General features: G+C 37.1%; 1 protein-coding gene across 1 annotated transcript in view; it reads left to right on the top strand.

Moving 5' to 3' along the window:
- SLC30A5 (solute carrier family 30 member 5) overlaps positions 1 to 6594 on the top strand; it is a 33850-nt gene extending 27256 nt beyond the window's left edge. The window contains exons 13-16 of the mRNA XM_061129628.1: positions 846 to 1053; positions 3001 to 3227; positions 4195 to 4323; positions 4925 to 6594. Coding sequence (XP_060985611.1) covers positions 846 to 1053; positions 3001 to 3227; positions 4195 to 4323; positions 4925 to 5095 — 735 coding nt within the window. The 3' untranslated portion in view covers positions 5096 to 6594. The remainder of the gene's footprint in view (positions 1 to 845; positions 1054 to 3000; positions 3228 to 4194; positions 4324 to 4924) is intronic.
- The last annotated feature ends 7152 nt before the right edge of the window (positions 6595 to 13746 follow it).

The following is a 13746-nucleotide window of genomic DNA, read 5'->3' as shown; positions in this document are numbered from 1 at the left end:
ATAAAGCTGACTGAAGTTGTTAAATCTGACGGATGGTCTGAGTTGTGAGACTCTATACATGTTTACTACAGACTACAAAGCTAGTCTCTTACTAGCTTTGAAAATTAATTAAAATAATCTGTGCTCTTATTTTTATATGTTCTTTTTATAAAACAAATGGATTTCTCTAAAGGAGAAATTGTAGAAATATGTAAATTAAATAGTGCCATGAGCTACTGTTTCAAATCACCTTGTAAGAGGTGGTAATGAAGGTAAGTAACTTTGTTTATCCTTTGAAGTGTTATTGTGGCACCATTAAGTCAAGATAATCCTGTTTGTTTTTGAAAAAATGCTTTTTCATTACACTTTATTTTGGGGAAATCTTACTATAGTTAAGACACAATAAGACTATGTTTATTTGGAGTCTACTCATTAGTAAATTACAGTCATTGTCTTTTAAAGTATTGAAATTTACCTAGTAATATAAATGAGATTTCAGGTACAGTGTATACATGCTCTGGTTAAGCAGTACTTTCAAACTCTTATTTAAATAAACAAGACAAAACCTTAGCATCATTTACGTATTCATAAACCCTGAATCAAGTACATTTTTATTCTTAATCATTTAATTAAAGCAAACCTAAATCCTTTTACTTGTCAGCACCTTGGTATTTGAAACTTAAGTGCTGCTTCTAAAATATTCTAAAATTCACACTTTAAAATTTTTTCTTATTGAATTTAGTGAGGTTTTACTATATTTTCAAAACTATAACCCAAAAAAACGTATAGCTGTATAGTAAGTTTTAGATAACAAATTTGTTTTTTTTTTTACACATTTAAAGGTTTTCTTTCCTTTTTTTTGCTAGCCAGTCTCAGTTGGCGGGCTGATAGTAAACCTTATTGGTATCTGTGCCTTTAGCCATGCCCATAACCATAGCCATGGAGCTTCTCAAGGAAGCTGTCACTCATCTGATCACAGCCATTCACACCATTTGCATGGACACGGTGACCACGGGCATGCTCACAGCCACAGCCACGGATCTGCAGGCAGAGGCATGAATGCCAACATGAGGGGTGAGTCCTGGCCAGAAACTGTCCTACCTTTCAACTGTGTTCTGAGTGATCCTGTATTAAGAATTGGGCTTCTGGTACAATTTTATTTTAAAAAACCAATCTGTAGCTAAGAGATCTAAAATCATCTGTTATAGAAAATGCCCACAAACAGTGTGGAGATTTCTTAAAAAACTGGAAATAGAACTGCCACATGACCCAGCAATCCCACTTCTGGGCATACACACTGAGGAAACCAGATCTGAAAGAGACACGTGCACCCCAATGTTCATCGCAGCACTGTTTATAATAGCCAGGACATGGAAGCAACTTAGATGCCCATCAGCAGATGAATGGATAAGGAAGCTGTGGTACATATACACCATGGAATATTACTCAGCCATTAAAAAGAATTCATTTGAACCAGTCCTAATGAGATGGATGAAGCTGGAGCCCCTTATACAGAGTGAAGTAAGCCAGAAAGATAAAGAACATTACAGCATACTAACACATATATATGGAATTTAGAAAGATGGTAACGATAACCCTATATGCAAAACAGAAAAAGAGACACAGATGTACAGAACAGACTTTTGAACTCTGTGGGAGAGTGTGAGGGTGGGATATTTCAAAAGAACAGCATGTATACTATCTATGGTGAAACAGATCACCAGCCCAGGTGGGATGCACGAGACAAGTGCTCGGGCCTGGTGCACTGGGAAGACCCAGAGGAATCGGGTGGAGAGGGAGGTGGGAGCGGGGATCGGGATGGGGAATACGTGTAAATCCATGGCTGATTCATATCAATGTATGACAAAACCCACTGAAATGTTGTGAAGTGATTGGCCTCCAACTAATAAAAAAAATAAATAAAATAAAATAAAAAAATAAAAAAAAACTAAAATTAAAACAGCAGCCACCATATAAAGAAGATAGAAACTGAAGAATATTAGTAATTATCTTGTACCTACTATTCTTCAAGCCTCCTGCTCTCCTCCTTCACTGGACAACTCCTTCTTATCTATCTAGACTCAGCATAAACAATACTTTCTCCTCCTCCTCTGAGTTTCTCCTAAATTAGTCCCCCTTGTTACATGCTCCCTCTATTTTCCCATCATAAGACTCATCATGCTTTGTTGTAATTACATTTTTAAAATCTGACTTTGCTGCTAGCTTATAAGACCCGTGAGGACAGAATTTATGCCTGTCTTGTTTACCACTCTGTACCCAACACCCAGCACAGTGCCTGACCCATGGGAGGTGTGTGATACATGTCCATTAAATTGAAATGAAGCTGATTTCATCTCTAAAAAAAAAAAAGAAAAGAAAATGCCCACAAATGTTCATAAATGTCGATTTTTTTAAATGAATTATTGTAATTATAGAGTCCCTTTCATAGTAACACTTGAATAAATATTAGTTGCAAGGGAAACTGCATTATTATGCACTTTCATGTAAAAGAATTAGGAAATGTTTATTGTACTGTAAAAAAAAATACAGGGGAAGTATTTATCATTTATGTTGAGATATTTATTCTGATATTTATTTGTTTGGATGTGCTGTGCAGCTTATGGGATCTTAGTTCCCCAACAAGTGATTGAACCTGTGCCCTTGACAGTGAATGTGCAGAGTCCTAACTTCTGGACTGCCAGAGAATTCCCCATTCTGATATTTTAATATAAATAATTTGAGTAACGTCAAAAGTTGGCACGTGTATGATTTCTAGGAATCCTTCCCAGGCAAACTACACCATCGTAAAACTCACCACATTGTTAATAGTTGCCCAAATCTTTACTTTCACCTCTATGCCATGAATTCTTTGATGAAAGTGATGAGGTTTAATCATTTGGAAGTACCAGCCCCTAGCACAGTGCCTGGTGGATAACAGATACCCTGTGATATTTGTAGAATGAATAAAAAACTAAATTAAATGTACTTTAATTTTTAATATTTTATGTATCTTACTTGTAGGTGTATTTCTACACGTTTTGGCAGACACGCTCGGCAGTATTGGTGTGATCGTATCCACCATTCTTATAGAGCAGTTTGGATGGTTCATTGCTGATCCCCTCTGTTCTCTTTTTATTGCTGTATTAATATTTCTCAGTGTTGTCCCACTGATTAAAGATGCCTGTCAGGTTCTACTTCTGAGGCTGCCACCAGAATATGAAAAAGAGCTGCATATTGCCTTAGAAAAGGTACTGTGTATAATTTCCTTACTGTTCTTCTTCCTTGTAAAATAGTATTTGAAATTAAGTTGGCCTAACAAGATGAAAATGAAAACGACAATCTTACAGAAAATGAACTGAAAATATGGACAGGCAATTCATATAAAAACCAGACACAAAATAGAATATATTTCAACTTGTAGTTTGCCATATAATATTAAAGTAATTAGGGTCTGCTGATGAACAGTTGGCATCTTGAATATATAAGTTATAACATTTTAACCACACTGGTTTCATAAATAAAATTAGTCAAGTTTTGTCAGTTTCTCATAATTGGTATCTACTAAAAAAAAGTTTTTACTATGTCCTACTAAAAAAAAGTATTTTACTTCAAAACTAATATATGTCCATTACAGAAAGTTTTAAAGTATAAAAAAGAAAAAATATATATAGTTAGTTTCACCACCTGGAGAGAAATACTTTTGAAGAGTTATTTTTCTAAGTAAAAATACTTTAAAAATAAAAATGGCCAAGAAAATGTTTTGTACTGCTTTGTAAGTTTTTTTCTATTGAATTTAACCAACCTGTATTGTTGAACATGAATGCTATCTTTTGAATGTGTTATCTCAAGTATAAAATAATACTTGAATGTTTGTATCAGTATAAAGGAAAACACATAGTTCATTAAACGTATCCGATGTTTAAAACAGGTAAAGTGCATGTTATATAGGTAAAAATAGGTGTGCACCCATTGTGTATAAAGGCACCTGTGTAACCCTGTTCACTTCCTATTCCAAACTTCCTTCGCTGGCATCACTGCCAGGTCAGTATTGTAGACACCTTTATTTGTAGTTGTCCTTCCTATTCCGTTCTAAATTCTAAGCTCTCTTTTTTTTTTAATCAGCTTAATAATGGTTCCTGGACCAGAAAGACTGCTTTGTGTTCAGTAAATTAGCCTTTCAAGTCCATTTATATCACCTCTCCTTTTATTTGACAGCTACAGAAAATTGAAGGATTAATATCATACCGAGACCCACATTTTTGGCGTCATTCTGCCAGTATTGTGGCAGGAACAATTCATATACAGGTGACATCTGATGTGCTGGAACAAAGAATAGTACAGCAGGTAATCATCTTAAGTTTTTAAAATAATTTCAGTTGAGGTAATTCATAAGTAAAATTGTACACATTATAAGTTCTACAGCTCGATAGTCACTTAATTTTTTAAAGATAAGGACAGCCTTACAGCTGTCCAGGGATAGCTTTCTTTTTTACATTTAGATTTGTTTTATATCCAAAAATAGTAAACATAAAGTCAACCTTTATTATGTGGAGGACAAGCTTAAGTTAATGTAAAAAAAAGTTCATTTGTAATCCACCTTGATTACCAACAGATGGTCAAAAATAGGTTATTATAAATAGTTCTAAGTTAATAATAATAAAGTTGGCAGAGTAGCGATAAGGATGAAAACTGTTCCTGTCTCCCTATTCTGGACCTACCAAATTGAAAACAATAGCTGTTTTCCTTTTCTCCTCTGAATGTCAGTTCAGTGAGCTACTGGCCTCCTAACAGCTCCTGTGTAATACTTGACCAGCTAAATAACAAATGTTACCTTAAGGACTTATCACTATCTGGCTATTTTTTAAAATGTGATATTCATTATTTAATCCATGTGCACTAAATGCATTAATCTAAATGCTTTTCAATATATGGATTTTTATAACAGGTTACAGGAATACTTAAAGATGCTGGAGTAAACAATTTAACGATTCAAGTGGAAAAAGAAGCATACTTTCAACATATGTCTGGCCTGAGTACTGGATTTCATGATGTTCTGGCTATGACAAAACAAATGGAGTCCATGAAATACTACAAAGATGGTACTTACATCATGTGAGATAACTTGGGAATTACCGCTTGGGTATGAACAATGAAGATTAAAAGGCCAGGTATTTATAATACCACCAGAAGGAAGAAAATTGCACATAATTGTACAGAAACATTTTGTTGTTTTTGAAAAAATTTTTAAAGCTCCCTACAGTTGGATCAAGGAATCTTTCTAAAGGAAATTTAAATACAGAATGAAGCATTAATTGTACAAGTAAAATAATTGTTGAAATTATGTGTAAAATAGCAAACTTATAATTTGAGTGAATGTGATGTATTATCACATCATCTTCAAAAATGAACATACAATGATGGATTCAAGTGAAGACCAAAATTACTTCTGTGTGTTTACTTTCTGCCAGAAAGCATCTCCACTGTAAATAATGTATGTAACATGTTTATTACAAAGACCCAAATGAAAAAAATTTAGTCAATTTTTTGCATAGCCCTAGGATAAAATAGGAATAAAAGATCTATATTTATGGACTTTCTGTATATAAAACTGGTTTCTAATTATAACTTAAATCCATTAAGTAAAACCTTGTTGCCACTTTAAATGTGAACTAAATTATTTGGGAGAGACCGCAACCACTGATAGGAGACAGCAGTGAGGACAGTGAAGGATAACATGACAGATTTTGATGTATTACAAAAGTCAACCACTCTGTAAAATAAATTTTTTTTTACTTTTGGTAATATTTGCAAATGAATAATTGCTTTATTAGGGTAAAGAACTTAGACTAAGTTGTGTCCATGTTATTCACTCACTTGTCTTCTTCTAAAGTAGACTATTCCATTTCTTGTTATGCATCTGGCATTCCAAGTTCCTTATTAAGCTGGTATCCAAACAATGCGAGGCGTTTCATCTTTTCATTTAGCTCTATATACTGTGGAAGAGCCAGTGGAGAGACTTATAGATAACTGTCTACTCAGTTGAATTTTCTGCCTAAAAATGTAACTTTTTAAAAAAATTTCTGAAACATGTCAATATAAAAGAAATATCAAAGAATTAGGTGGTTATTTTAAAGTTTAATAAGTAAATCTTGTTCATAAACCCTTGGGCACTATGAAATCAAAATACCCTATAAGTACTTTCTGTAATAATATCTAATTTATATTTTTTCATTTCCAATTTAAACTGAATGTATAGTCTGAAAAGACTGTATGATAAATAGATACATAATAATATATGCAGTTCTATGAACACCAAAGAATGTTGTCCAAAAGAAACTTTTGAATACCTATTTATAAGCATCTGAATATTTTCACTCTTATACTAGGAATTTTGATGAGTAGGATGAATTAATTTTAGTATGGGTACTATTTTCTTATCTATACCATAATGGCAAACATATATTGTAAATCATATTTTTGTCTTACAAATTTTAATATGTGAGAGGTTTTAGAAATTTGTTATAAGTTATTTTGATATTCCTTGTCTTCTCTTTACACATTTTCTGGTCCAGAATCTTCAATACATATTAAAATTTTGGAATGGTGGGAAAATAATTGCATATGGATGTTTTAATGTAATTTTTATACATTAAAAAAATTTAAGTAGATAGGTACAATAAATATCACATCATTTTTTAAAATTATTATTTCCCTTTAAAAATAAAATTGTCATCTCCCTTAGAAGGCATAAAAATAGCAAGATAATTAAGCCAATGTGATTGACAACTATCAAGATGAGAGAGAAGGCAGCATGAAGATATGACTTTAGGCAAATCAGCCTCTGGTTTGTTTTGGTTTTTTTTTTTTTTTCTCATACATAAAATCAGAATACAATCTGCTCAAATTCACAGATATGGAGCAACTGGAACGCAGACACTACTAGTAGGAATACGAAATGATGCAGCCACTTTGGAGAACTGTTCAACAGTTTCTTTTAATGTTGAACATCCATCCATCCTATGACCCAGCAGTTTCACTCCTGGGTCTTTACCCAAGAGAAATGGAAACATGTCTATAAAAAGAGTGGAACAAGAATGTACATGTTGGTGAGAGCCAGGAACTAAAAGAATCTAAATGTCCATCCTCAATAAATAAGTAATTATGGTATATTTACAATGGACTACTACTCAGCAGTTTTTTTAATTACTGTTATAAACAATATAGGTGAATCTCAAAAACATAAGTGAGGGTTCTTCCCTGAAAGTCCAGTGGTTGAGACTGTGTTCTCAATGCAGGGGGTGAGGGTTCAATCCCTCGTCCAGGAATTTAGATTCCTACATGCCACCGAGCTCAGCCAAAAAAATAATAAGTGAAAGAAAGCAGCTACAAAAGAGGTGTGGGGAAAAAAAAAAAGAGGTCTGGGTTTCCCTGGTGGCTCAGCTGGTAAAGAATCCACCTATAGTGCAGGAGACCTGGGTTCGATCCCTGGGTTGGGAAGAGCCCCGGGAGGAGGGCGGGGACACCCACTCCAGTATTCTTGCCTGGAGAATCCCCAGGGATAGAGCAGCCTGGTGGGCTACAGTCCTTGGGGTCGCAAAGAGTCAGACACAGCTGGGTGACTAAGCACAGCACAAAAGAGGTCTATATGGTTCCACGCATATAAAGTCCAAAAACAGAAGATGACTTAACACAAACTTATCTTACACTTCCGCAGTCAGAAGCTGAGGATGGGACCTACTGGGCTAAAATCAAGTTGCCAGCAGGCTGCATTTCTTTCTGGAGGCTCTCAGAATCCATTACCTCGTTCATTTCAAGTTGCTGGCTGAACTCCTGTGGTTGTGATTGAGGTCTCTGTTTATTTGCTGGTGTTCCCAGATTCTAGAGACCACCTATATTTTTTGCCCACCCCCTTCCTCCATCCTCAAAGCCAGCAAGAGGAGGTCATGTGCTGCTTACACTTCAGATCTCTCCTGCCTCTTTTTTCACTGTAGCATCTTTCTCTGACCCACTCTTCTGTCTTCCTCTTCTATTTTTAAGGACTCTTGTGGTTACATTGGGCCCACCCAGGTAATCAAAATGATCTCCTATCTCAAAGTCCCTTTTGCTATGTAACAGTCACAGGTATGTTCATATTTACAGGTTGTGGGCATGTGGACAAGGACATCTTTCAGAGAGTTACTATGCCTGCCACATGGTCACCTTGGGAAGACAGGGAGCTGTTCCAAAAGGTCAGGGAGATCTTTTTAGATTGGTGGAAGTGTTCTATACCTAGAGCACAGTGGTGGTTACACAGGTATATACAGTAGTCAAAATCTTAGTTATAATTTAACTTCTGTGTTACTGCATTTTTTTCAAGTGCTTTTATATTACTAATTTGCTAGTAATTACTCAAAGCAACCATATGGTAGGCACACAATTATCCATTTTTTCTCTTAGTACTCTGGTGTTATAATAAGTTAGCTTTAACTGATCTAGTTCAGTAACACAGTATAATGGACTAGATTTTTTTCCAGATACACTGTTCCTCTTGGTGGCTATGTTCCTCTTGAATATAAAGGCCAAGGAGGTTTCCCCTGAAACAAAGTACAGTATGTAGATTTGTCAATATTCACACCGTTACGGAAAGCCCGTTTAAGAAATAATACAATTCAGTAGTTTATGGTTTTTTAAACATTGAATAAGTCCATTCATTCTTCACAAAACTCACTGAAGTTCTTTATAGCAAGACACTGCTTTAGCAGCTAGGGGTAAAATCACCAATAAAACAGTCCTGCCCTAGAGGAGCTTACTTCGAAATGTAGAAGACAGACCAATACATAAAAATGCCCGTTTGTGATAAGCACTATGAGGAAGAGCAATAACTTACTGAACCCTTATGTACTACGTGGGCACTATTCTAAGCAATCTATAAGTATAATTATTATCCGCATTTTACTGATGAGGAAACTGAGGGGGGAAAAAGGTTAATTGCCTCAAATCATACACCTAATAAGTTATAAAGCCAACTTTTCAAACCAGGCAGTCTGGTTTCACTCTTAAGAGAGGTGCTAGAGAATAGCCAAAGAGGATCTCCATGGGGGTTAACAGAACCAGATTTGAATAAGGAAGCAAACAATATTAGTATCCTAAACTGTATTCTATTAATAGCCACTATTCTACCCTAAAAACATCAAATGCAAGGCATTTGAGGCAGGTGGTGGTTAGCACGATAGAAGAAAAGCAAGAAGGCCACTGTGATAACAGCAAAATTAGGCAGACAGTGTAGTGAGGACATGGAAAATCTGTGGAGGGCTTTGAGTAAGGGGCTGATTAGTTTCAAAAGGATCAGGACAGGAAAACCAGAGTGGAATCCAGGGAACAGTGAGAAGGCCTTTGCCAAAGCCCAAATGAGAGATTCAGGTGGCTAAACAGCATGTCCATTGCCTCTTATTCATAAGCTTGCTGTTTAAGATAAATACATGAGACACAAACCCTGCCTTCACTGTGCTTGTCACATTAAGGAAGATACAGTGTACATAACTGTAATTCAAGATTTAGAGAGATTCTGTGCCACAAGGGAGTGGCAAAGTTCAGAAAATGGAAGTTACTTTTACCTGAAGGGACAAGGGTGAGTCTTCACAAAGGAGGTGGCATTTGATAGATCGAAAGGACCAATGGGGTTGGAGACAGAAGGCAAGGGGATTAATTTCCTCTGGAGTAGAGTGTATAAACCCATTAAGGGTTCCCTTTTGCACAGTCGACGGCATGTGGGTATGGGTGTGGGTGTGTGGTTAGCAGTCCTATGATTAGGAAGGTTAGGAGCAGAGCATTGAGGATTATCTGCAAACCAGGTAACAGTTAACCACAGATCTGTTAGGTTATCACGCATGCATGCATGATAAGTCACTTCAATCATGTCTGACTCTTCAACCCCATGGACTGTAGCCCACCAGGCTGCTCTGTCCATGGGATTCTCCAGGCAAGAATACTAGAGTGGGTTGCCATGCCCTCCTCCAGGGTAAGGTAATCATACAGGCGTTCATCTCTAGCCCTGTGAAAAGCATCAGCTAAATTACAGTGACTTAGCAGCAGCATACTCATGCCTTATTTCAAGAAGGGTTTTCCACTGTTGGTTGCCTTGATTTTTCACAGGAGCAGGACAGGAATGCCTAAATATGAGAGACTGCAAACTGATTGTGGGCTGGACACTGGCAGGCCTGGGAATCAGACTTTGCCCATAGCTGTGATCTAAGTCTGTCACTTAATCTCTGACCTAAAATGATAGGGTTTGGATCCAGCGAATATAAGGTGATGGAGCCCTTGCAGTCCTGTGCAATCAGGGCAATAGTCCTAAATTCATCTACAGGAACCATTTTTGTTAAAGGCAACAGATGCATTAAGAGCCTAAAGTGTACAAAGCAGGGTGCATGATACAAAGAAGTCTAATACAGTCTCTGCCCTCATAGGAACAAAACAGTTACTAAAAATATAAAAATATGTAAAAGAATGAAAGAGATAACATGCTGAAAGAAAGGTAAGTGTAACACTGCCCCGAGTTCAGAGGAGGAAGAGAACCCTTCCTCTTGGAAGATTGCAAAAACCGTTATGGAGGAGGGGGCATACATTTTCAATAATCAGGGAAGATCAGTGCACTTCGTTATGATTTTGAAGTTTGACTTGTCCATATCTTGGCTATGTAAAAAATTAAATCTGCTTAAACTCTGAGCTTCAGGTTCATCCGCTAGGAACACCAATGAGTTCTGGGGTGATCAGCAGCACCTTTCACCTACTCCCACTTCTGACCCCATCAAACAGCCATTGTAAAGTATAGCTGGGCACCAATAAAAGACTACTAAATTGTGCTTTAACTTCGCTCTGTACTGTACCCCATGTTACTCAGCCCCAGTCTTAAGAGTCTAAGGCTACTCAGCCTTCTAGAAAGACTACTCACTGTGCAAAGACTAATTACTGTGCAAACAGAATAAGGACAGATACAGCAGGAATGGTTTGCAGAAGAGAATCCTTTCTTCCGCTTCTAGGACCAGTAGACAGTCCTCTCATTCTCCATCTGTTTTTTCTTGGACTTCTTTTACTACTTGTCTTTCTTCTTCATTCCCTTTTATTTCTCTCCATCTCCTTGAAAGTGAAAGTGAAAGTCGCTCAGTCATGTCCAACTTTTTGCAACCCCATGGACTGTACAGTCCATGGAATTCTCCAGGCCAGAATACTGGAGTGGGTAGCCTTTCCCTTCTCCAGGGGATCTTGCTGACCCAGGAATCCAACCAGGGTCTCCTGCATTGCAGGCGGATTCTTCACTAACTGAGGTATGAGGGAAGTCCATCTCCTGATCACTACTTAACCCAACAAACTGAAGATCCTACGAGGTGTGAAGTTAGACTTTACAATAGAAGATTTCTCAAATGTGTGAGACATTTAGTTGTAAAATACTTCACCTCACTTTGCCAGCTTCCCTTGTAGCCTAGTTGGTAAAGAATCTGCCTGCAATGCAGGAGACCTGGGTTTGATTCCTGGGTCAGGAAGATGCCCTGAGGAAGGAAATGGCAGCCCACTCCAGTATTCCTGCCTGGAGAATCCCATGGACAGAGGAGCCTGGCAGGCTACAGCCCACGGGGTCCCAAGAGATGGACACAATTTAGCAACTAAACCACCACACAGGGCATAACTTATTCCCAGAGTAATGTCTGTAGGAAAAAACAAATGTATTACTTTTGTTTGTAGCCTCATGGGCCACAGACCATGGGGTCACACAGAGTCGGACACGACTGAGTGACTAGGTACACACACATACACACTCGTACAAAGTGAACAGCAAGTCACCATGACCCCCTACAGAGTTGGGAAAGAATGCTGTTCCTTTTTGAAGGTACATTGCTAGCATCAGAAGAAAGAACAAAATTGATCTTCACAGTTGAGCAGACACTTCTGTATTTAAGAAGATCTAGTTAATGTGTAATGCAGATGAACAATGGATATTAGGAAGGGAAGGGAGAGACCCAGACAAACAGGGAAGGAGACTTTTATGTCAAAGTTTTCTTCCCCAGTCTTAAAATGTAAACACTATTTCATCACAATAAATAGAGCTTCAACAGTAAGGTGTTTTTGCATGAGGCCAATTCAAGAAATATATACAGGCCATATTCTAAATATAACAAAATATATTCTAAATAAAGCAAAAACAAGTTTTTCACTTCCTTCTCAAGTACCAATTCATTAACACCCTTACTTCTGTAAACCAATTTTTGTGTTCCCCATGCCCACACACCCACACATCCACTGTGCGGTAGAAGCAGGAGCAGAAGTATCTTGCAGCTTTAAAATCTATGTGCTTTTACATGGGACTTATCTGATGGTCTGGGTGGTTAAGATTCTGTGCTTCCCTGCATGGGGCACAGGTCCAATCTCTGGTTGGAGAGCTAAGATTTCCCCCAAAACCTATGTACTCTTATATGTGCATAGAATATTCCTGAAGGATACCCAAGAACCTTTTAATATATTTTCCTTTGTGGAGGTGGACCAACTCTGTATTGTATAACCTCCGTGACTATTAAACATAGTATCCAAAACCTAAAAAAACAAATTTAAGGGACAATGGCAAGGGGTTAAAGTATACATCAGCTTTACAAATCTATGGTCAATATACAACTGAAGAAATTATTTTATGGTGTTTTTCTGTGTACTGTCTTTTTTTTTTTTTTTTTTTTGGCCACATAGCTCGTGGGATCTTAGTCCCCTGATGAGGGATTGAACCCCAGCGCTCAGCAGTAACAGTGCAAAGTCCTAACCACTGGACTGCCGGGGATTCCCTACACTGTTGTCTTTTTCAACTCCTGTTTCCATCAACATTCTATTGTGAACGTCCCTGATTTTCAGTCAATACATCAACCACTCTAACCTTAATTTTTTTTTCAGTTACACAGTGTATTGTTTTAAAAAGTCAAATAGTTCTTTAAAACTGATAAAATCATTACACCCCTGTCTACCATTCCTGCTCTCTAAAAAAAACCATTTTCTATTATTGTAACTGTGTGATTTGCTATTTACAGTCATAATTCTCAATAATTTCCTTATATTGTTATTTTTCATAGTTTTTTACCAGTTTTAAAAATCATCCACTTCTAACAATGGAAGACGAGGGTTCAGCTCTTTTATACGATCAGCACACACACATGCTCACACATAACACTCCCCTCCCCAGCCTCCCAATAGAGGTGAACCATAATTTGGGGTTAAATCGATCTTCAGTGTTTTAATTATTTTATGACCATATGATTTACCAATCTGCCCCATATGATTAACCAATCTGCCCTAAGTCCCATATTATAATTACATTTCCAATTTTTCTTTTAACTAGCTTGTTACAGATTTAATAGTGCCTTATTTATTTTCATTTCCCTAGTTTTTCTGTACCTATTACTCATTCATCCCCAATTCCACCAGAAGTGTAAATCTCTCCTCAGTATATTCAAATACTTCAAGTAAGGTATTGATTTAATTTTTTGCTTGGAGATGTCCCACCCACCATCATCCTTGTCATTCTATTCAAAGGTACACTGACTGCTCTCCAGGCCTACTAAAAAGAGTCAGCTGAGGATTACCTAAAGCCTTGGGAATTCTTTTTGCCTTTGTCCTATGGTGGAACTACTATTTTGTTGTGTTTTGTCTTGTTTGATCCCACACCTTCCTCTCTTATTTTGGCCTTGCCACACCATGCAGGCTCTTAGTTCCCCAACCAGGGACAGTTCAGTTCAGTTCAGTCGCTCAGTCGTG

Source organism: Dama dama, chromosome 25 (genome assembly GCF_033118175.1).
Source record: "Dama dama isolate Ldn47 chromosome 25, ASM3311817v1, whole genome shotgun sequence".
Lineage (NCBI taxonomy): Eukaryota > Metazoa > Chordata > Mammalia > Artiodactyla > Cervidae > Dama > Dama dama.
The sequence above is the reverse complement of the archived record's forward strand: the minus strand, read 5'-3'. Positions and strand labels throughout refer to the sequence as shown.